General features: G+C 33.5%; 2 protein-coding genes across 4 annotated transcripts; one reads left to right on the forward strand and one right to left on the reverse strand.

The window, feature by feature from the left end:
- Positions 1-814: 814 nt before the first annotated feature.
- LOC142642170 (protein SIEVE ELEMENT OCCLUSION B-like) lies at positions 815-8,641 on the reverse strand. The gene is made up of 7 exons (XM_075816528.1): positions 8,343-8,641; positions 8,039-8,143; positions 7,220-7,662; positions 5,837-5,946; positions 5,592-5,734; positions 4,330-4,797; positions 815-1,639 (listed from the first exon to the last, which is right to left on the reverse strand). Exons 1-7 carry the CDS (start codon positions 8,553-8,555, stop codon positions 1,022-1,024), a joined length of 2,100 nt encoding a protein of 699 aa, XP_075672643.1. The 5' UTR covers positions 8,556-8,641; the 3' UTR covers positions 815-1,021.
- A 3,910-nt stretch (positions 8,642-12,551) lies between these two features.
- Positions 12,552-24,104, forward strand: LOC142621306 (uncharacterized). 3 transcript variants are annotated; one of them, XM_075794628.1, is made up of 9 exons: positions 12,552-12,692; positions 16,141-16,267; positions 16,379-16,729; positions 17,441-17,566; positions 18,355-18,399; positions 19,277-19,363; positions 19,549-19,607; positions 23,248-23,398; positions 23,471-24,104. In XM_075794628.1, exons 3-9 carry the CDS (start codon positions 16,409-16,411, stop codon positions 23,534-23,536), a joined length of 855 nt encoding a protein of 284 aa, XP_075650743.1. In that variant the 5' UTR covers positions 12,552-12,692; positions 16,141-16,267; positions 16,379-16,408; the 3' UTR covers positions 23,537-24,104. The 3 variants fall into 3 exon arrangements, with proteins under 3 accessions (XP_075650743.1, XP_075650748.1, XP_075650753.1); XM_075794633.1 differs by having other exon boundaries at positions 12,557-12,692; positions 16,148-16,267; XM_075794638.1 differs by lacking the exon at positions 12,552-12,692 and having other exon boundaries at positions 16,137-16,267; positions 16,392-16,729.
- The last annotated feature ends 310 nt before the right edge of the window (positions 24,105-24,414 follow it).

A 24,414-nucleotide genomic window follows, 5' to 3' on the forward strand; every position in this document is an offset into this window, starting at 1 on the left:
GGTTATGCATATATGTTTTATATCTAGTAAAATATTAGACTTTTATTAATTTTTTAATTTTTTTTGATAAATTATTAGAATTCATACAGTATGCTTAAATTTTATTCCAAAATCATCAAAACTATTTCTTAAAATACCAAAATCAATCAAACTAAATAAAATAAAAATAATGATAATAAAACAAACTTATATACTTGGTGGGTTGGATTGGGTAAGATGATTTGAAAAAACCATCAACTCGAACCCAACCTTGGACTTAAAATAAAATTCCAACCCAACCCAACCCAACCCAACCCACAAACCCAAAGCGTCAAGTTGGGTTGGGTTGGGTTGGATCAATTTTGGTCGAGTTGGTAGGTTTCATGTACACCTATAATTAGGGGACAATCAGAGTAGGGCAATTTGGTCATTTCAAGAGTAGATTCTAGTGAGCTTAACTAGCAAAGTTGCTGATGGTTGAATAAAAGATTTGGGGTTCAATTCTTGCCTACACCTAAAACCGATTGGTGTTTTGATCTGATGATAAAGAGTTATCATTAAGAACAGGTGTCATAAGTTGAAACTTTTTATAAAAAATGTGTAGAGGCAATTTGGTTCTTCATTTTATAAAGGTCATGTGCCATGAAAGTGATTGATAAAGTTAACAGTTAGTTAATTAATGGTGGGTGCAAATTGCTAAGTTTTTCCAAATTAGAGTGTTCATTGCTAGTTTTTACAGTTTGCGGTGAATGGTGGAAGCACCCCTACAGTTCAATCTTCAATATAGATTTGTGAGAATAATACCAAAAAAAAAAAAAGTATAGGGATCCTTTCATTCTTGAGAATCACATAATTACCACACTACTTAATTTCTTATTATATTTCAAATTTTAACCAAGAATAAAATTCATAGTATGAACAATTTCAATTTTTTTCATACTCACAAGCCACACCTATTTTGTTAGGAACATGTTAGTAATAATATATTCTTATAAATCTTCAACGCTTAATATATATATATACCAGTACTATATGTTCCTGTTTATTCATCACAGCATTGATACATAACAAACTTCTCCATAGATCGGCCACATTCTGCACATACCACTCTATCTGGTATCCTCCCAGCCGTCCCAGGTAGCACAAGGCGACTGCAGTGATGTGGAGAGTGAAGCTTCTTAAGGTGGTCATTAATGGCTGCCACAAGACCCTTTTGCTGTACTTGACCCTTCCACTGTTCATATTCAGAAAAGCAAGTTAAGAATGTGCTCCCTTTTTCCTTGGTCATCTCAGCTGATCCTCTGCTAAGCAAGGCCCACCCACCTTCGCTTGCATCAAAGCTAAGTATTGACATGATCTCCTTCATTATAGGATCGGTCTCTACAGTTCTGCCCAGTTGCATCATGGATTGCCACATACTTTCTATCCTAACCCAAAAAAACCAAACCGGAGCTATGTCCTGCCAGCAATAACTGAGTTTTTCTGTGCTGATGGCTACAGTGTTTCTCCTGACTCGCTCTTTTGGGTTGCTCTTTCCCACATAAACCAACTCCAAGGAAACGCCTGTCACTTGTGCCACAACACTAGCAGCATTTGTAAACTTTCGGATCCACTCCATGTCCTCTCCTCCATACAAGCATATATATTTTTCTTCTGATATCTAAATGAAGCAAGGAATTGATTTAACATTCTTTTTATAATTAAAAAAAAAGAGAAATGTTATATAAAATATTTTTTACAACAAATCTTAAATTTAAGGTTATTATGAGTGGACAAATAAGTAATTTAAGTTATAGATTCAAATTAAAACTAATAACAACTTACCATTTATAATTTGTTGTGAAACAATTGTGGACGTAGTACTTCTTGTAATAAAAAATAGCTTACATGTGTGAGCACTACCCCATTCTTTTACACCCTAGCATGCATGGCATGGGACTGCCAAAGCATTGGTGGGGGCTTGCCACAACTCAAATCAACAACTCTTATTAATTTTAATTGATAAATAAGTAATATTTTATTACAAAGAAAATAATTTCTTATATATAATAAAATAAGGACATAAAGTAAATTTAGACAAACCACATTTTCTATCCCTCTATTTTTTTTTCTCAACCAAAAAAATAAGTTTTCCTTTCCTTCACGTTTCCACCCTCCAACCAAACACAAATTAGTGAAACTAATCTCCTCTATCCTCCCACTTTTCTACCCTTTCACACTTTTTCATCCTCCAACCAAATAGACTCTTAGTATAAGAAGCACAATGCACTTTTAAGATATAAATAGTAAATACACCAAGTAAGAGCACTCACAATAAAGATGCTAAAAGTTATTTTAGCATCTTAACCACACAAAAAATGCCCTACAATAAAGTTGGTATAGCTAAAAGTTTTAGCTATATTTTACCTTCATGCTATAGTGGGCTATTATCAATAACAGCTCACTGTAGCATGTAGGCAAACATAAATAACATTTTTTTTATTCCCTCCTCTCTCTCTCTTCTCTCACTTCTCTATTGACTGGGTTTGATTGTGAGATTAGATTGGCTGTTCATGGGTCTAATTGTGCTCCGATGGTTTCGTGGTTGTTCGTGGGTCTGATTATGCTCTAGCGATTTCATGGGCATCGGTGGTTTTGCGGGTCTGATTGTGCTTCGGTGGATTGTGCTCTAGTGGTTTCGTGGTTGTGAAATTGGATTCGTGGGCATCAGCATGGTTGTGCTCTAGTGGGTTTTTGTTGGTTGTGCTCCAGCGGGTTTTGATTGGTTATGGTGGCCAGATTCATGGGTTTGGCTGTTATGGATATTCGTGGTAGTCAGATTCATGGATTTGTGGCGGTCAAATTCGTTGGTTGGCTGGATTTTTTTTTTCTACTATTGTGGTTTATGGTTGTGGCCGGTGGGGCGACGTTAGAGGTGGTAGATGTGGCTATTGTTGTTGTGTTGGTTTTCTTGGTGGCAGTGGGTTGCTGTGGGTGTTTGTGGGTTGTGGTTGATGGTGGCGATGGGTTAGGGTTGATGGTGGCAGTGAGTTAGGGTGGGTGTTTATGGGTTGTGGTTGACGATAGTAGTGGATTGTTGAGGTTGATGATGGCTGTGAGTTATGATTTATTATATTTATTTTATTAGTTTGTTTATATTATTTTAATGTGGTGTATGCTAAAATACAAGTGTTGATGTTGGGTACATTGTAAAATATGTTGTTAAAATAGATAAAGTATGTTTTTGAGTTGCTAAAAGCTAAATTTTTTAGCTCTCTTACTGTGAATACTCTAAAGCACTAAAAACAAGTCATTTAATACTAAAATAAAACATAAGCTCAACAAATCATATGAAGAAGTACATTTTCATATTAGTTGGCTTGTTTTTATTGGTTTGGAGTACAATATCACTTATACTCCGAGAATACCTAAATACTTATTCGTAGGGGCAGAGTCAGAAATTTTTGTTTAGGGGGACTAAGTTGTAACAATAATATATTTATCAAGACAACCCTCCATATGCACATATACACACGCTTTTTTATTATACATACACTTTTTTATTTGATAAGTTATATATTTACACACACCCAAAAAAAGAGAAAAAAAAAACTTAGTATTTTAATCAAAATTATGTTTGATGTCAATTTTTCATAAAATAAAATTCATTTTCATCATTTTTATAGTAAAATTCTTAAAAATTTTCATTTTCGATACAAATTATCAAATTTTATACTAAAGTAAGGAAAAAAATCTTCCAATTGAACTAATGAAATTTTCAAAAATATGAATGATCCAAAACTTGGAGGAATAAATTAGGTACCAAGTATATTTGAAGCTATTTTGTTCTAACCCATTATGTGGCAACTAAAGAGACATTTCATGTATAGTTTTAATGACATTATTTTTTTAATAAGTCAATGACTTATTAATTACCACATAACTGATTGAAAAAGATATAGATTCAAACATGTTTGGTAAAAAACTTAGTCAAATATTTAATAGATATAAGAACACATTTTACAATAAAAAATAAAATTGCGAAAAAAAAATGTTATGTCTTTATAACTATTAGACCAATTATTTTTTTAAGAGTATCATTGAACTAGATCAAATATTTGGGAGCCAACTCTTATTTTTATAGATTAAAATTTGAAAACATTAAAATAATTATATATATATATATATATATATAAAAAAATTTTGGCCCCCATCCTTACACATAGCTACGCCCCTAACTTATTCCCTAAATACTTTTCTTATGTGTTTGATGTGAGCAATTTTGACATTTAGGCATGCACATGTGGATCAATTTGTAATGGTTAAGTTCTGTGAGAAAAAGCTGATAATTAATTGTGAAGATGTACTTACCCACTTATTTATCAGTGGATCAATGCTATCCACCAACAAATCAAGTTTCCAAGTCTCTTCCTTCCATAGAGCTTCCTCTCTAGCACTGGTGAAAGGGAAAGCAGTACCCCCCCAAATCCACATCATGTGGAGTGCATTTAGACTTGAAATTCGTCCTTGTGGGTCTATCACCACAAGAATTGCCTTCTTCCTGAAATTCCAAACCTCCTTGATGTACTTGACCACTGCCGGCTCGATCAAGGAAGGATGATGCACACTGTACCAAGGCATTGAAGCCTGCAGATTGTCAAAATGCTTTTGCCTGTCCCCAGTCCATGGGGCATTTGAGTCTAAGATTGGGAGCCACACAACTTCATGTTGCCGAGCCTCATTGTTTATCTGTTCGAGAATAGCAACCTCTTCTTGCGAGATGTCTACGTCTGATATGAGCAGTAAGACATATTTTCGCCTCAGGACATCGATGCTAACCTGATTTGGTCATTAAAAGAATACCACATATAGTTAGTACTATAATCTGCAAAGATATTCTTACACCTTCTTGATTTGTATTAGTTAGTCATTTCCATTTCACTTCCTTTTCCAGAATCCTATCAGTTCTTGCTTTTGACTGGTTCTTAAAAGCAAAACTCTAGGGGGGTAAAAATGCAACATTTTATTACATACGTAGAAAGGGTACAAGGGTAGTACGTTTAAAAAATAAAAATCTATATATATAATAATAGGTAAAGCGGAAAGAAACTTAAATTAGAATTTCAAATTAAAGTTTCAATTTTGCACCATGTATCCTAAATTATTTATTCTTAAAGAGATTTATTTCTTAATTTTAGAATAAAATGTGGAACCACATCATAAATATTCATCCAAATGAATTATTAAATACAAAAATCAAAGATTTTAGAATAAATGAATCCTAAAAAAAATGCTTCACAATAATTTTATAAAAAAAAAACATAAACAATTTATATTATTTACCTAATAATATCTTTCCAATTTTTTTTAAAGAATTAAAAAAATATAAAAATGACTGTCAATAGTATTTAAATTATATATATTGAAATTATATTATACATCTTATTGTATATCTTTAAGTATATCCATACATATGCATGGGGTTATAAGCTAATTCATTATAATAGAAAGACTTTGGAAATATATTTACACAGCTAAGAATTTAGGTGAGACAAAGGTAGTTCTCAATTTAATATATGTGGGCAATAATGTTAAAGTTTTGTTAAAATGTAAGAGATGAAAGGATTGTATACCCTTCTTTTGGTGACTCCATCAAAAAGTGGCAGCAGGTCATCCTTTTGATAAATCAATGCCTTGAGAACCTTCAGGTTGTCAATATGGATCATTTCCATCAAACGATGAAGGTTCTGATAAGCTTCCATTTGTTTTCTTTCATCTGCACCAGATTATGATGTTACAATATCCAACATTCATCTTATGAGTCTGATTTGCTTATTAAGTACACGCATCTATGATATCTCAATGCATCTAAACTCACCTATATGCTTATAGCATGTAGACAATTGAGCTGCTAGGTGGCTTTGCATGTTGCCGACCTTGTGAGCCAAGCTAGATAGCTCCCAAGACTCTGTAGTTGATACTATGTGCCTGAATGCAACAGTCAGTAACAATTCCATAAGAGTATTATTGGTGATTGAATTCACTATTTTCTAACCCCTTAAACTTTTTTAAGGTTACTAATTATCAATGTACCAGAGTAAGTAGTCTTAAGTGAGAATTTAGGTCACTCTCTTGTGAGGTAAATGATTAAATTCAGCATTTCTTAAAAGAAGCTTACATAATTTACTAGCATTGTATAGATGCAGGTTGCCAAACATCAAGAATGGGAAGAAAGAAAATTTGTGTAAAGTAGAATTTCTATCTTATATAATAAAAAATTTTAAAAAAAAGTTGAAAATTTCGTGTGTTGAGCTTCATTTATTAAGTGAGAATTTAGGTCACTCTCTTGTGAGGTAAGTGATTAAATTCAACATTTCTTAAAGGAAGCTTACATGATTTACTAGCATTGTATAGATGCAGATTGCCAAACATCAAGAATGAGAAGAAGGAAAATTTGTGTACCATATGCAATAATTTCAAGAAGTTTGCTTCTATTTGCATAAAGGGCCAGACTTCCTTTTAATAAATGAGCCAAACAAATAGAGGTAAAGTAGAGAGTTAATTTGAATTTAGGAATTAATGGTGAATGTAATCATTTAATTTTTTTTTTTAATTTTTTCTTCAAAAAAATATTTTTTCTAACATTAATTTGTATACCCATATCCTCTTTAAGTAGGACTCAACACACGAAACACGATCTTTTCTATTTCAAGTCTTGTCAATTTCATCCATTTCAAGGTTCAATTTTATTTTTTTAGATCTAATGATGCATAGACTTCCACAACATTTAAAAATTTTAAATGATATGACAATATGTAAACCTTTGGATTTGTAAAATCTAATGTAGTTCATGAAATATGCAAAATGGACAATACTTAAAAAGAAAAGAATATTGTCATATCATTTAAAACTACAGGTATAAACTATTTTACAATATTTTTACAAACTATTATTGTAACAAATTTTTATTGATTTTTAACTAGACTTACTACTGATATCACATTTTTACTTACCAATAACCACTCACCACATTAGCAGTTTAAAAAAAAAATTATAAATATAACATTTTCTTTTTACTGTTTTATTTTATATCAATATTTACAATTGATGTGTGAATGTCCACGTAAAATTAATATAAAAATATAAGTGTGAATAAAAAAAAAAAGTTTTAAGAAACAGTGTAAAAGTTTTTTTTTTAAAACCCTTCATAAAAAAAGAAATTAAATAAATAAAGAGAAGAGTCATGAATAGGGAAACATACTCCAACCCCGTAAGGCCAGCAATCTGCGATGCACAAGCCACGACACCTCTGATGGTCCAATAGACAGCAACGGGTATAAGGGTCAAGGCCGTGGAAAGTGCAGTGACTTCAGTTGTGATGTACTGAGGTGGTAGCTCCCTAAACTCCACAATGCACTTGGTAACGTCTACCATCACTTTTACAAGGTTATTTATCGTATCAAACCGGGGTTTCAGCATGCTAGTTCGCTCCAATAGTTCAGGTATTTTTCTAAGGATAGCCACTGATTTGGCCAGTTGATTTGTAGTGCAATTATGGGCTAGAAGCCAGAATTCCCCAAAATTCACTGCACAGGCCGACAAGACCAGCACCAGTTTTGCATCCCATGAATAATTTGTTAGCATGTTCAATATTGAGATTGCAATTGTATGTGCATCCCCGCTACCCGAACACTTGCAGGAGAGCTGTACAATTTTCAGTACTTAAAAATAAGTAAATGACATACCACATAAAACATGAGAGAGAGAGAGAGAGAGAGAGAGAGAGAGAGAGAGTGAGTGAGTGAGAGAGAGAGAGTTCCCATTTTGAGAATGCCGAAGTTTTTTTCCAAAGCAATTTGGATGGATCTCTTTCAACCTGTTATGTGACCATTCATATAATTATCCATATATGGATACTTTAATGACATGATTCGTTAAATCATTTAAACAAATTTCATTATTATCAAACAGATCAACACATGACTAAAAACATGTGTATATAATCATTTGAACCATCACATAATGGAGGTCCTTCAAACCAGTCTGGAAAAAAATTCTATCTTTTTTGGTTTATAATAACCTCACACGCAAGTTGATCAATGAGATATGCCAATCCTTCAGGCACATTAACGGAGCTGGCTTGGTTGGTCTTGTTCTCCAAAGCTTCTGCATGCGCTTGAATGCCCTATACAAAGTTAAAAAATAATGGATTAGCTAAGTGCCAAAAAGGCGCAACTAAATGGATGTCCTACAAAGTTACAACTACTTACTCTGATGAGATGATAAATTACTAATTGTTGAAAACAGTTAGGAAATTATGAATTTAATCATTTAATCATTCATTCTAATAATAGAAAATATATAAATTTGCATTAAGTCATTACCGGCACAACAATGGCCTCAGTGGTTGGAGTGGCACGTTTGAATATGTCCTCAATGAGATGAAGAAGAGGCCTGACATCAACCTCACGGTCATCAGGAGCATGGGTTGCCTGAATTTGCTTCGACATCACATTGTCATCGGAGGACGAGAACATTAGTCTGTCACCTTTTATCAGTCGCTGTGCATTGGCTGATGTTTGTGTTGTGGTGGCCATGTTGGTTACTACTGGTTAATCAAAGCAGGACACAGTAAAAGTCTATGGTGCTGTTCTGGTTGTAGAAGAAACAATGGCTTGTGAGTGTTTTCCTTACAACAGGGGCTTATCCTTTTTATATTCATCAAAGAAGGAATAAAGTTCATTTGAATCACCTTCTTTGCTTCCAATGTGGTTCAGTTCTTTGGATAACTTGACACAGAGATACCATGGTGACATTATTTACACAGCTTTAACTTTTCTGGTTGGCCCACAAAATTTGTATTTGGTGCATGGCATGGGGTTACTTCCATATATTATTATGTGAATTTCAATATTTTTATGAAAAAAATAAATCCTAGTACTTTTCATTTTTTGATGAATAATCCTAGTACATTATATTATCAATAAATAAATAAAATTCTTAATGGTACATTCTGACTTGATTCTTTCATGTAGATTGCTATGTTTATGGGGACAAGGGAAAGCTTAGGCAGGTAATTGTTGACCCATTGTTTGCCTCAATGTAGAGGATCCATTATGCAATGTAACTGTTGATTAACGTGCAGCGGTTTGTTGTACTTTACCCCTAGAGAAATAAAGGTGTGTCTCGGACTTTCTTCATGATAGGGAATCAAGCAAAGAGTAAGTAAATTTAAAAAACAAAAGTGATTTTGTTCTTTGCTTTCTCTTTTAGCCAAGAAAGGGTTCTCTTTTTCTCTATTCTCTTTTTTGGTCATAGCCAAGTGACGATACTTAAAACCACAAATTTAGTAAGAAGCATAAAAGACAACAAGCTTGTTTCTCTGTCACAATTCGAATTTTATCATATTGCTTCTGTTTTTTCCCCTTATGTTGGTTCCTTTTTTAAGTTTTTATGCCCAAATGACCAGGGTCATTTGTTGAAAGTTCAAAACTATCGAGTGCAATGGTCTGTTATCTTCCTAAAATCACTCTTCTAAAAACAAAAGGAGTCGATGAGCTTTCTTTAGGAAGCCTTGAATAACATTATTTAGTTGTATGTTTGAAGCTGATTCAAGAATTTAATTTTACTAGTGAGGAGGGGGGAGGTGGGAATTTGAGAAAGAGAGATTTTATCCATCAAATTTGGTGTGCATCAGAAGAATTAATGCTTTTTACAAAACTTGGTGAAGCTTCTCTATAAACTTCATCTTTTTCATTGGTTTCTTTCTACATGTCTCACCAATGTGCACATCGTATGTCAATTATGGACTCTAAACCGACTCCCTATTTTAAAATATAATTGGGAGATAAAATTGTCTTAGTCGCACACACCAATGTAAACGCCCAATATGGCACTCGATATCAAATTCAAGTTTGAGTTTAAAATAGTCATCATTTCATAACCTTAAAGAGTAAAAATTTCAAAAGATTGCGAGTTCAATTTGAAACATCATAAGAAATTTTAATAATCAAACATACATTTTTGTGCGAATATCAAAACATTGCTTTGGAAAATCATGCAATATCAAGTTTTAATGGAATCGGCCACCAAGAACCTTGTAACTCAATTGACACTTTTTTATATTTCTAACTAAGACATTTAGCATTCAAATCTTCTATCTCCCATTGTAACTATCAAATTATCAAATATTAGAATATCAATTTGGAAAATCACAAAAAAAAATTTACCCACAAATTAAATTATGTACCACTGCATTAGAATCCATCACTCCGAAGGTTCTTTAACGCTTATCAAATCCAATTGCAAGATTCATGGTGTTACTAGGCACATCAAGATGAACTATCGTTTGTTATCTCCAAATCGTCCTCAAGACATCAACAACACATTCCCTTCATTCCACCATAGGGAGAAGTTTCATGGATCTTCAAATGAAAATGGAGGCTTGATCAATGAAAAGATTCATTCATTTGCAAACCTTGGAAAAGATCTACCACTAAAGCTTCTTTTTGGAGGCAGTGCATGCAAGTGGTATTTCTAACTCAACTTTTTTTTTCTTTTTTCTTTTTAATCACGCTGTGAACAATATGTGTTTTTCTCTTATGATACCATGAATTTGAATTAAATTTTAAGGTTCAGTTGTGCATTAAATAAGAATTTCCCTATGAGATAATGAAGGATATGAGAGGATTAAGATTTTTGAAGAGCATAATCACATGAGATATTTGTCATCATTATGAAATATCATCAAATGCGAATAACTATATATGGAAAAGGTAAATCCATGAAAGTCTGTTTAGCATGAAATGAGTTAAGTATGGATTCATGAAGCAAAGTAATAATCTTCCTTTTCATGGATTTTAACTAGTTCTATTTATTTAGTCTCACAAGTTATTTCTATGTTTTTTTTTAATTACGTTTTATAGAATAGTGGATTAAATGATAGGATTGTTTGATTTAGTGATGAAGTAATAATTTGGTCATTAATTCCTAGAACTCCGATTTTCAAATTAGGTGGAATGAATATCTAACACCTACTTATCTTGTCACTTAGACTCTGAGTTTAGATCAAAGGTTAGATTAGTGATCTTTTCCATGTAATTTTCTTTTTCTTAGGCTGTAACTAGAAAATAACTAAATGTAATTTAATTTCCCTGGTCTTTTATATGTCAAACTTGTGATATTTAGCAAAAAGTAACTAAACAATAGCGTGTGGGTTTCACAACAACCCACGTTTTGGGCAGTATGTCATAGCATAATTGGACCTGGGTAAGGGTTTTTTTTTTTTTTTTTTTAATGAGATTGAGCATATATGGTTTTTTTTTTTTTTGATGAACGAGCCTATAAGGTTTTGCATCATTAAGGCAATCTGGTTAAATACTTAAATCATAGCTCAATTTGGTTTGTTACTATAAAGGGAACGGTGACTTTTGGATCTGTTATATTTATGAGATCATGTCCACTAGCATTCATGGTGATTCAGCTTGACACCTATTGGGAATTTTGAGTGTCAGGTGTGGAGAGATGTACAAAAGGAATTGTTTGCATGGGGGTATCGTACAATGCATTGTCCTTGGGCTTATGAGTTCTATAATTTCTGTTTCTCCAAACTCATTTGGAAATTTTCGTATGGAACTAAGATAAATGAGAAAAAAAATCTTTTTATACAATAAGCCCGTGAGATTATCCATGTAGGGCAATTCTTTCATACTCCTAGAACAGTATTTCAGGCTCTCGCAAAGCGGTGGGTCTTATGGTGGGTCTCATATATGGGGCTCACCCCCTTTGAGAGCTCGGAACACTATTCTGGAAGTATATAAGTTTTTTTGCTTCATATAAAACAAATTTTGTGGATTGCAAGTTGGTGAGATTCTCCAATATGGGTTGCTGAAATGCTCTTTTATGCCCTCCAAACCTTAACTCTCATATCTTCTCCAAGAAAATGTACATGTGGGTTAGGTCAATGTGTACATTTTGGAATGAAAATGTGTGTTTCTAAAAGTAAGGATTAGGAGTTAGAATGCAAATCACTAATAAATTATAGTGTGTAATGGTTGTGACATTACTAACTCTTTCATCCGGGTGTGACAAAAAAAAAATTTATTTTATTTTATATTTATCACAAACTTTAAAAAAAATGAAGATTATTTTTACAAGATTTTGGGATTGGTATCTTTTTTTTATTTTAATCAAGATTTGTGTAACTTTCTTTTTCTTTATTTTTTCATTCCATAATCCATACCATTCTTAAAATAAATAAATAAAAAAACAAAACAAAAAAAAACAAAAATCTATTCTAAACCTTTTTGAATATCTAATTATTTTTTCGAGTCCGTGCAATCCTCCCATCCTATGCACATGCTTATATGTACCATTCATTTTTTTCGATAAAAGATTAGATCATCAGCATAGCTCTTAAATATTTTTACAAAATTCTTTTTATAAAGTGCTGAACATGGGAATAATGAGGTGTATCAGTCATTCATTGAGTCTCATTTCCCTTATTGGAGATATATATATATATATATATATATAATTATTTATACACAGTCTGTTACGTTTGGGATTTAAATTCCTAACCTTTCTCACGTACACCAACAGTCACAGACACAAATATACATTCCAATAACAATTTAGCTTCTTCACTCTCTCCCTCAACTCTCAACTCTCAACTCTCAACCTCGTACCGGTACCATTCTCCGTTGCCCATTTCTCTCCTTACATTTGTCAATCACGTAAGCTCCCTCTCTCTCTGTGATATGTTTTTGCTCAAATTCCTGAGATTTTCTTAGCTTAAGTTCTGTTTGGTTGTCCCGAAAAAACATGGCAACTAAGTTCCCGAAGCATTTTTCTTTTTTTCCGTTTCTAATGCTTTTTTCTTTTTCTGGGGCAAATTTATTTTCCGTGTATGACCCAGATTTTATTTTTTTATTATAGCTTTCTGAAATTTCTAGAATATGGTTATATGGTATTAGTTCATTGTGTGTGAATGTTTTTAGGGTATGTCGGAAATTAGAATCTTTTTTTTGGAATATTATTTACTTGTCAATCAAGTTTTATATAGACTATGTAGTGGTCCTTATTATTCAAGTTGTTGTTTTTTAAAGTTTAGTTGGGTACTAAACTTGCACATATAAGAAGAAATCTATAAGTTTTTTTTTTTTTTTAAGTATCAATGAAACCCATTTTCTTGATTTTTTTTTCATTATGTTTTCGTGTTGATTAAGAAAACCTAAATTTTCAAACTGAGCTCTTGACAGAGGATTGAAGATTGAATGGCCTCTGATACCAATTTTGATGTGGGATATTTAAGAGTTCAGCACAAAATTAGATTTCTTATTGATATCTTGAAGGGTTCTTGAATCAGGTTTGATGGCTCTATGGTGTTAAAACACTATATTGAACTTGAAATAGATAAAGATAAACACTAGGCAATCACACCTACGTTTTCCTAAGCAACAGAAGAAGGCAATCACACCCTTAGAACTTAAAATAAACTGCTGGAATATTATTAAAAGTAATCTTACTATCAATTCTTGAATCTTTTGGTATTTAATCTTATTCTTCTTCTATTCACTTGCATTCTCTTGTTGGAATATTAGATTGTAAGTTGTGGTTGATTTAGTCGAGTTGTATGTTGGGTAGTTATGAGTGGTGACTGGCTTAAGCTTTTGGGTTAAGGTGATGTCACAACATTTGTATCAAGAGGTGTTAACTCTCAACTCTCACAAACCTTGGATTTTCTTTATAATGTCTCTTGATCTTTGTGTTTTTCTCAAATTGTTGGATTCTATGTTTTTGGTGGACTTTCTCTTGTTGAAGAAAAACCGAAGTACAACTCTAATAAGATAATATGGGGTCAAGATGAACTTTGATAGTTCATTATTAAAGATTACATGATGAATTTTCAGACTTACATTGACTACAAGTGACATGGATTAAGTTTCTTTGGAATTTCTCAAGAAAATGTATGCCTGAAATTAAGGTGAATGAGCCCGTAATCCATAATTTTTTTTCATTGAGCCTTATTTTAGGCCTAAATTTACTTGTATTATCTTATCTTATTTTATTACATTAATTTAGCCTTTCCGCAAAGTTGTAGGGCATTCAAGATCATTTGTAAAAAATTTATATTCAAAGAAGGCTATCAAACACCCTAAAAAGTTCCTATAACTATGCATTGGTCACATTGGAATAAAATGGTTCTCTGAGAATTTTTCAATTTTTTAGTGTATAAGATTCTGTTATTTACAATTTCAAGTTACTCATCAATTTTCTAGCCTACTGCTTTTCGTTCAAAGTTAACAATTGATTTAACAATTTGAATGTGGGCAAGTTAAAATTTTGGTTGTAGCTCAGTAAGAGAAGGACTCGAGCTCTAATGCACAAAATACTGTATCTAGATTTAACAGAACTGTGATTTCCAGCTTGGTGTTTGAAAATTTTTGAGACAGAATGATGCCCTGACTAAATATCTGGGACTATTGTTTGATGGTTATACCACTAACTTTTGATAATGACTGGAAAGATTTGTGTGGCATCTCTAACAGCTAATTAATTTAGTAGATTATATGTTTAGATATCAGACTCGCCTCTCTTTAGTCGCCTTCTTTGTAATTTATTTAAGATAAAGAAATTGATGATGGCTAAATTTTAGCTGGGGTGATGGAGTTTGAAGTTGGGTAGGGGTTCTCATGGTTGTGGTCTTTGGAAGAGTATTAGGATGGGTTGGGAGGTGTTTAGTCAGAATATTCTGTTTGAGATTGGTGTAGGTAGTCAAGTTCAGTTTTGGCATGATTGTTGGTGCAGTGACCAACCTCTCAAAGTGGCTTTCCTGGTATTGTACGAGAATTCTTTTAAGCGGAAAGCTTCAATTGAGGCTTTGTTGGTGAGGCAGATGGTGGGGGAGAGGTGGAGTTGGGATGTGATGTTCCATCAAGATCGTTGGAAACTGCAGATGTGACGACTTTACTTCATCATTTGGACTCTCATAGTCCTTACACTGAGGGTAGTGACTGGGTGGAGGATGAAGGAAAATGGGCCCTTTGACATTCGCTCCTATTATAATGCTTTGGGGACGTTTTCTTGTCACTTTCCCTTGGAAAAGTAATTGTGGTGTGAAGGCCCCTAGGAGGGTTTCCTTCTTTGTTTGGATGGTGGCATGGGGGAAGATTCTCACTCTGACAACCTAAGGCTAAGGAGAAGAGGTTATACTATAGCAGATTGGTTATGTATGCGCCGGTGTAGTGAGGAGACAGTGAACCATCTCTTGATTCACTGTGGAGCTTTGTTTTTAAACCGTTCGGGGTCTCTTGGGTGTTACCAGATAGAGTAATTGGCCTTTTATTTGGGTGGAGTGACTGGTTGGGGAAGCATTCATCAAATATTTGGAATTTGGTTTTGTTGTGTTTGATGTGGATTATTTGACTGGAGCATATCAGTCTTATGTTTGTGGATGAGGATGGATCAGGGGATCAGAGGCCTATTGTTTGATTGGGCTCGAACTTGGGGATTCACATCTTGTGATTCCATTCCAATGTTTATAGAGTCTATATCTTCATGTACATAAGCATGTTGTTCTTTGTCTGTTGTGTAATTATTGGGTACTTTGTGCCTTTTTGCATGAAGTAGTCCATTTTCAATAAAGTTTATTGTTACTTAAAAAAAAATAAGTAAATTTTAGCTGGTTGAATATTTTGTGTTTGAGTTATGACTATCAAGCACTTGGAGATGTGATAATTGGTGATGTGAATGGGCAAAAGAACAACACGTTACTTCTAGCTGATTGTAGATGGTTGAGAATAGAGACAGATCTTTGGATGCAGATGGTTTGTTTTCCCTTTCTTTTTCCTATAGATTTTTAAAAAAAAGTTATAATTATATTAGGGAGCTTAAATGCTAATATTTTCATTTTTCTTATTGATGTTTTGTTTTTTAAATTATAATATTTTGACTTTTGAGGGAGCTTGAATGCTACCTTTTTGGCCTTCCTGTGTGTTAAACTTATTTGCTTCCATTATGTACCTGATAACTTTATTGACTATTGGTGACTTTATAGTAATGACTATGTTGGTGTCAGACATTTTGCATCCTCTTTTGAACTTTTTACTTTGTGTGTATGATTAATAATGCTTGTAAGCAGTAATAAGGACACTAAAGACTGGTGGTAAATATTTGACTCAGATACCAGGTGCTTGACGCTGCATCATCACAACATATGAATTAGTACCGCAAAAGGGTGTACAACATGCACATGTGTTTGTTATTGGAAGAGAAAAGGATTTGCTAAGAGTTTATTGTGACATAAATTGTAAGGGGTTGCAATTTTTTGTTTTAAAATTGTTACGTCACAGCGTGCATTTTCTTTTTCACTTTAAGAGCAAGGGGGTTTCATTATCATTTAATTTTCCATTATCTCTAGTTGTCATTTGCAGCAGTCGCCTTCCTTGTTATGTCAGAAGCTTCAAGGAACACAGTCACCAGATCGGAATTAACTCATATAGGACCAGATTACTTTGGTTACTATGCACGTGAAGTAGTAGAACTGTTGTCTCAAGATGATGATATTCTGCCTTCTGCTTCCCAAACATCTAGCTTATCTGGAAGAAAATGTGGGGATGTCGTGGGGAACAATACAATTGAGTATAGGAACAAATTTTCTGGTCCTTTATTAACTAATAGCATAGGAGCTGGACTTTCAGATTTCAAAAAAGAAAGATTGAAGGCATTGCTGCGGCAGGGTATATCTATTCTTTCACCAGAAGTTGATGAGGTATTTCAGGATTCCTACACCCTTTTTTTGCTCGTAAATGGATGATGGAAAAGGACCATCTACTTACATTAAATGATTCTGAGTAATTTCAATTTTGTACAGTGTTGTCTTTGAGCAACAGTAATGAAGTTATATATTACTTGGGTCCTTAAGTTGTTACAATTTAGTTGGGCTAGCCCATGTTGGGTGATGTTTTAGTAAGATTGATGAGACCTCACTGTCCTAAAGCTAGAGAGATGTGGAATGTGGTGTTTTCACTATTTGGGGTTCACTGGGTTATGCAGTGTGGTGTTGTGGAGCTTCTAGCTAGCTGGCCAGGCAAGTTTAGCAAGCACAGAACTGTTGTGATTTGGAGCATGATCCCTCATTGCCTTATCTAGGGTATTTGGCGGGTGAGGAATGCTCATACTTTTGAAGGGAGAGAGATCAAATCATGACTTGAAGCTTTCTTTGTTCTAGACTTTGTTCAAGTGGAAAAATGCTTTGGGCAGCTTTACTTTTAATCCTTTGACTAATTTTCTTGATAGTTGTAGTTTCCATGCTTTATAGTTTTGACACTTTGCTGGTTCCTTAGTACAATTCCTGTGGCCTTTGGTTCTTTGTATTATTTCATCTTTTTTTCAATGAGGCATTATTACTTATCAAAAAAAAGATTGATGAGACATAACTCAATGTAATATATATTGCAATAACTATGTAATGTAAATGCAGATGCTGGATCCTGTTCTAGCTGTCTGTCAGTTACAATCTGAAGTAAGAAGGAGAAAGCGTCCATTGAATCATACGGGTGCCACATATGACAGTAATGCAGGGCAGGTTCCACATAAGAAACTCAAGGTTTTTTCTTCTTCCTCTTAGGTCATCCTGTCGTCCTATCTCCCTGCACATGCTATTCCTGTGAATCACAGTTCTAGTTGCGTACTTTTCTTTTTGGTATTGTTTCTACTATTTTTACATTTTAATAGGGTTGGAAAATGCATCATGAAAACAATCATGTGTACATGCTTTTGAAATGGTACAATAGTTCATGGAGACATCCTTGATGAGTTAGAGTCTGCAAACCCAAATGATTCCAACTTAGGACTATTAATTTTCTTTATAATTTTTTTCTCGAGACTATTGAGAAGTTAATAGAGGTTTGGTATGATTTTATCAAGAAATAGTGTGTACCTAGATTCTTTTGCTCTACTCTTGGTCAAAATAATAATTACCCGAGTCATATGTTTATGTTAGCTACTACCATAGTAGGAAGATAGATTTGGCTTGAAGGATGTTGTGGGAGATAGGTTTTTCCAAGGTCGAAAAATATGATAGTCCCATTGCCATGAATTGTTGTTGAAGTTGAACAGAAGAGGCATTTATCAAAGAAGTCCATGGGATCCAGATTTCACTATCTTTCAAGAGTATCAAAGAGGCTGGATAGCCAGATTAGTTAAAATAAAAAGATTTGTAGGGAGATATGGTGCCTCATCACAAACTTATCTATGATTTCTTGTTTTTGTTGCCTTCACTGTCTTTTTATGCTAGGAAGATTTTCTATTTCATTTTACTCTATTCTAATTATTATTGTTTCTTCACTATAAATTAGTTACATTGATTGCTTATTCTGTTTTGCTTATTTCCAGACTACAGAAGCCCCTAAGAAGAGTGCTGCTCTGGAGGGGCCTAAGGTGATTACTGACTAGTATTCTGCATTCTTTCATTTTCTATGGGATCTGACATGCAGACCAATACACACTAATTTTTACTGATCCATTTTGAGTCTTGTACTGCTTTACCGTCATTTTTAAACTGGGAAAGGAGTTTCATTTGGTATCAAACAGAGGTTCTGAGGAAGACCACAGAGAGGTGACAACATTTTTGATGCCCAGAGTTGGAGTAGCTTACTGGATTTGGGATGTTATATGTTGTTAAAAATTATAGAGTGCATCTGGATGAGGAGAGAAGTGGATAGGAAATGCATGATTCCTCCCTCTCCCCTCCTCCTCACCCCCACCCCCCAAAAAAAAAAGAAAAAAAAGAAAACACAAACAGATATACATGCATTTTCCATGTACACACTTTTAGTTCAACTTGATCTTATACTTGTTTAGCTCAAAATTATCTGTAAACTGATAAGAATATTTTTATTTCCCCTTTGTACAAGTATGGTTAGATCTTGTAAAATTTTAAGATCAATGTTTTTCCACTATTCTTTAACTTCATTGCTTAAGTAAAGTTCTTTTTCCTTTAGAAAATGAATTAAACAATGAACAAGAGTTTACTTTATGTGAAGAAAGAAGAACAAGAAAGTGTAAAAATATTTTCTCAGGTGGTAAGGGCAGGGTGGGGATGTGGTAGTCTTAGGTTCAAATCTTATAAAGCCAAAAAAAAAAAAAAAACTGAGGGTTGGTAGTCGGTAGGATTGGCAAAAGGGAACTTAACATGCAAGCATGCTTGTATGTGTGCGTGTAATATATTAGTTTGTGTACTTTACAATGTGCTCTTGGTCATCAGCAACTTACTGATGAAGATAGTTCATGTTTCAAAGTTTATGCCTTTCTCCAGATGGATGACTTGCAGTTCTTTCTAGAGAATGATACCTTGGAGGTTGAGGATACAGTGAACAAATTTTCTGATGAACTCTCTGCAAAAGTAATTTTCTGAAATTCTTCTTGATATTACAAAATATGGTATATTCTTTAAATAGCATCTACTGTTACATCACCAACACTTTCATACTGAGGGTGTGGTGTTGACTCCATGTCAGAATATGTTGTGAGCATGTTTTAGAATTATGTTCAGAAATTGCTGAGTTTAGGTTAATGTTTGTTTTTCAGTTAGGCCACATGGAGCAGCAGCTTGAGGAGCTTCTTGGTGCTATAATGTCCACGTGCAGGTATGTTGTGCTCCATTTAATTAAATATGGTAATAAATTTGGGTTAATTACCGCTTCCTCTCTTTTTGTGTTTTTCTCAACTGCAGTGGCATTTGACTGCAAGTTAAATACCCTTTTTGAAATGTATGGCCTAAAGGGTTATAACGTGCTTTTGAGAGTTGAGAATTAGGCTGGAGAGAACAATCTACTGTTCTGGGATGTGGATGGTTTTGCAATAACAGTATAACACCCTCTAATCCCATTATTCTCTAGAAAGACATTGAGTTCAGTAGAACAAATTTAGATGGCCATGTGTGTGCTTCAATGCTTGGTAATATATGCTAAGGTTGGTTAAAGTTTGAGGATTTTATAAGATACGAGGTGGGGACAAGCACTAAGATCTTTTTCTTGGTAATGACTGTTAGTGGAGCGATGAGAGTTTCAAGATCCGGTACTCAGAAGTTTTTCTTGATTGCAAGGAATAAAGATGCAAAGGTGGCTGACTATTTGGATGTGTCAAGGAGTATTCACTGGAATGTTTCTTTCACTCAAGCAGTCCAAGATTGGGAGTTAGTATCCAATATCCATGGATCCTTTCTTGGAGTATTTGTATGCTTTTAAGGGGGATATAGCCATATAGGATGATTTGGATTCTCTTGAAAGCTCATAGTTCTAACGTAAGTAGTTATTATAAGCCTTTGAGAAATGAGGGGACTAGCATTTCCCTTGGAGAACTCTTTGGCTCTTTAAGTGAAGTGTAAAATTTTAACAATGAATAATTTGAGGAAAGAGGTATCATTATTATAAACTAGCTAAATTCCCGCACGATGTGTGGTGTAACTTATTATTAGTTTTCTCCAATATTTCAATAAGTTTGCCAATAATTTTGTAGGTTAATTGGTTGGCACCTTAATTTCCAATAGAGACATTCATAATTCATATCCCCAAACTATCGATGAATAAAAAAAAAATTTTGAATAAATTTCACTGTAAAAATTGTAATCTTTAGTTATTTTAAAGACAAAATAGAAATCACACTATATATATATATATATGTGTGTGTGTGTGTGTGTGTGCGTGTGTGTGTGTGCGTGTGTGTGTATGTGTGTGTTCACAAATTGAAAATTACAAATTGAAAATTGCTTGATATAATGGTCAATATAGATAAACATGTTTCATGCCTACTAAAAAAATGCATATGTCCTTCAATTATTGTTTCTCATATAAATTGTAGAAAAATTATATTAAAACACACACATATATATTACATGTGACTAAAAGGAGTTAGGAAATTTAAAGAACTAAGATTAATTTTAGTGAATTCACAAATATTTAATTTTTTTATGGCTCGTGTCAATTGTTGTCAAAGCAACTAATAATGAGTAAGAATGTCATATTCTAAATTTATTATTATTATTCCAACTAAAAATTATCTCTTATATAGAATTAATAAAAATAATCATATAAATTCATTTGATATAAATAATTAATGATATAAGCATTTACTCTATTGGCTAATTTAATGAACTAATACTTTGATATAAATGCAAACTTTGTTGATTTAGAACCCTACATAAAGAGAACTTCAAGGAACGCTCCACATAGCACAACCTCATACTCTCTAACATGAGGTCTTTGCTTTTATATATATATATATTGATATTGATTGGCGTTGTATATGTAAATATTGATATTGATATTGATTGGTCTTTGCTTGTATATGTAAATATTTGAGGAAAGGGGTATCATTATTATGAATTGGTGTTGTATGCGTAAGTTTGACAGGGAGACTTTAGGTCACCTCTGATGCAGGACAGACCAAAATGATGCAACACTAAAATTAAGAAAAATAAATAAATAAAGGATATGTAACATAGAAGTCAGCACCAAGCAAAAGAGAACAGCTCAGAGACAGCACATTAATCATTGGAAGATTTTCAAGAGAAATTTTATTCATTGTCAAAATAATCAGTCTCCATAAGAGTGCAATATTATGCTTACATAGACTACCTAAACCCTAATTCTATGACCTAGGAAATCATATTTGAAATGACCTGGGAAATCCCAATTATTCAAGTCCAAAAACAAAAATAGCCTTTACTCTAGGACATTGAATACAAATACTAATAAACCTAATGAAGTGCTGATACCTAAAATAAAATTCAATTTCCTCCAATATTTAATAAAAATACTAAATTAAAATAGATATCTCTTTGTTTTACCCACCAAAATATATATATATATATATATATATATATATATATATATATATATATATATATCTCCTTGTGTCTCCTGCATCATTCTCCCTTGGCTGGAGAAAACTTGAACTCAAAGTTTTGAAGTATTGAAGAATAAGAATTGTACCATTGGATGCTTGCTTTGACTTTGGTTGAAGAATAAGAATTGTAGCATTGGATTCTTGCTTTAATTCCAAAATCACCTTTGGGAGCATTGAGAATAAAGAAGGGAATAAAGAAGCCTTGGGTTTTACATCATTAAATTCATTTGGAATTACAAAGTCTTGAAATCAAAGTTGCAAATGGGACAGCCTTTTGTTGATCCATAGAATTCACCATTGTATCGATATTTTCCTCTTCATCAAGTTTTTTAACTTCATGCACCATAGAGGGCTGACAGGTGACAAGTTGCACATACATCAAGCTCAATTTTCACATCATGAGCACCCACTGTTTTGTCACTCTCTAGTTGAACTTTCTCATCATCAAAGATAAGCAACATATCTGTATCTTTATCAGGCTGAATTAAATCTACTACAAATTATTCAAATATTTTACTATTCTGTTTAGGCTCTTCAATGTGCTCTTCTTGCTGCTCTAGCATTTTAGCAATACCTTTCAATACCTATACCTCCATTTCAACACTAGGTTTTTATGGTACTTGATGTCCTCTTATTATTAAGGTCTCATGTCTCCTTTATGGGAAGCATTGAGTTCATTGCAATTTGTCAGCCATGGGGCTTCCAATGAATTGAGGCAGGTATTGGTTTACTATGCATTCGATTGACTCTGGCAGACACGTCTTGAAAGATTTTCATCAGATTCTCTAACGTTTATTTTGTGGTAGACTGGACTAGAGTGGGCTTAGGACTAGAAATTGTAAGTGAGGTACTTATAAATATTATTCAAAGTGAACATTTCTCCCATTCACAATGTGATGGATGGGATATAGGATAATGTAGAGATATTTCTTACTCTTAATAATGTTGTCAGTTGTTCCAAAATATGTTCTTATGTAAGCTTATTTGTTTCTAACTTCTATTAGTTCAGTCACATGTCCATGTGTAGGACAATTGGCTTACTTAAAAAAATAAAAGTAAAAATAAAAAATCAATTTTTACATCATAGCATTGGAGCTTTGTGGTGGTCTTTTACTGTTTTTTTGTGGTTGCGGAGAGTTTTTGCAGCTTAGGCTGTGTCTTCTCTCTCTCTCTCTCTCTTTTCCCTTGGGGTAAACTCCCGTATTCTCTATTGTTTGTTTATTGTGCATGAGCAAGAAAGAAAATACAGAATGTGCATCCTCCCCAGCCTCCCCAATGCAAAACCTTAGAAAAAGAATTTGTGGAAGGACCATGAAATACAATTCAGATGCTATCACATCACTATGTAATACATGCCTCAAATTTCAACTTCAATTTCAGGGCTATGACTCTTACCGAGAAGCAACAGCTTCGTAAATTGATCCAGAAGCTACCACCAAAAAATCTCGACCGTGTAGTGGAAATCGTCCAACATGGAAAGCTGGCAGAACCACAATCATGTGATGAAATTTTTGTCGATCTTGAAAAAGAGGTAAATCATGAAAATGTTTAATAAAATATATTTATAATTTTTAATTCTTCATAAAATGTCGTTGTCTTGCAGAATAATATTACACTTTGGAGATTGTACTACTATATTGGAGCAGTTGAAAAGGCTAGAATGACTTAGCAAAAAAAAAAAAAGGCTAGAATGCTTTCATTATAGCTCAATATCAAGAAAGTAGTGTCATAGCTTTATGAGATGAATGGCCTACGTCTACTCAGTCAGGACCACAATCTGTTGCTAAATCAATTGAGGATCAGATTATTCCCACTGCCTTGAAGAAGCTGTAAAGGTTTTAACTGTCATTGTGGCTCAGCAGGATCACTTTGCGAGGTCTTTAGTGAAGTTTGTTAATATGTCTGTACGCAATTGCATACAAATCTAACCAGTTAATATGGTTATTTGAGCACAAAGGGCAGGAAAGCAATCTTTTGATGTACTTCCGAAATCCACCAAGATTGAGTGAACTTCGGATCGTACTTTGAGACTGTATAGGTTGAAATTGGATTTTGTGCTTCCTTTAGCACATGGCTCCTATATGTAGAGCTTTGTTACAATTCTTAATTCAGGGCCCTTTGCCATATATTGCAGAAGTGCCATTTGAACCATCATATGAGTACATGATGCTGTAAATGAGTGACCAAACTAACGGCATTGGTTTCTTGTTAAAGTTTCTCTTTTTGGTTTCTGGGGCTTCTTTTGCATCCTATTATTCTCCATTTATAGACGCTGTGGTTTGGTGATTAGATTCATCAGAAATGTCTTAACCATCTTTAGCGCATGTCATCATGACATGCCTCGTATGTTACTGTTTGCATTCCCAGGAAAAGAGAAAGTTATGATTAATGCAATATGAAGAAGGGTCATTCTTAAGTGTAACAAATGATTCAAATATTCCTAACACTCGATCAATATCAGAACATCGATGGCCTTGCTTGTATTTCACATTTGTACTATTGCTCTTCTGTTAATTAGGATTTTTCTTCTAATTTAACACAACTAGG

The sequence above is a fragment of the Castanea sativa genome, chromosome 1, assembly GCF_040712315.1.
Source record: "Castanea sativa cultivar Marrone di Chiusa Pesio chromosome 1, ASM4071231v1".
In the NCBI taxonomy this organism is placed as follows: domain Eukaryota; kingdom Viridiplantae; phylum Streptophyta; class Magnoliopsida; order Fagales; family Fagaceae; genus Castanea; species Castanea sativa.

Excerpts from the sequence above, each read along its gene's own strand:
- LOC142642170 (XM_075816528.1), bottom strand. The coding sequence starts at position 8,555 with ATGGCCACCACAACACAAACATCAGCCAATGCACAGCGACTGATAAAA. Across the intron at positions 8,144-8,342 it reads CTGAGGCCATTGTTGTGCCG|GGCATTCAAGCGCATGCAGA; the intron begins GTAATGACTTAA and ends AACTTTGTATAG. Across the intron at positions 5,947-7,219 it reads GCTGGCCTTACGGGGTTGGA|GCACATAGTATCAACTACAG; the intron begins GTATGTTTCCCT and ends TGTTGCATTCAG.
- LOC142621306 (XM_075794628.1), top strand. The coding sequence starts at position 16,409 with ATGTCAGAAGCTTCAAGGAACACAGTCACCAGATCGGAATTAACTCAT. Across the intron at positions 16,730-17,440 it reads TTTCACCAGAAGTTGATGAG|ATGCTGGATCCTGTTCTAGC; the intron begins GTATTTCAGGAT and ends ATGTAAATGCAG. Across the intron at positions 19,608-23,247 it reads GCTATAATGTCCACGTGCAG|GGCTATGACTCTTACCGAGA; the intron begins GTATGTTGTGCT and ends CTTCAATTTCAG.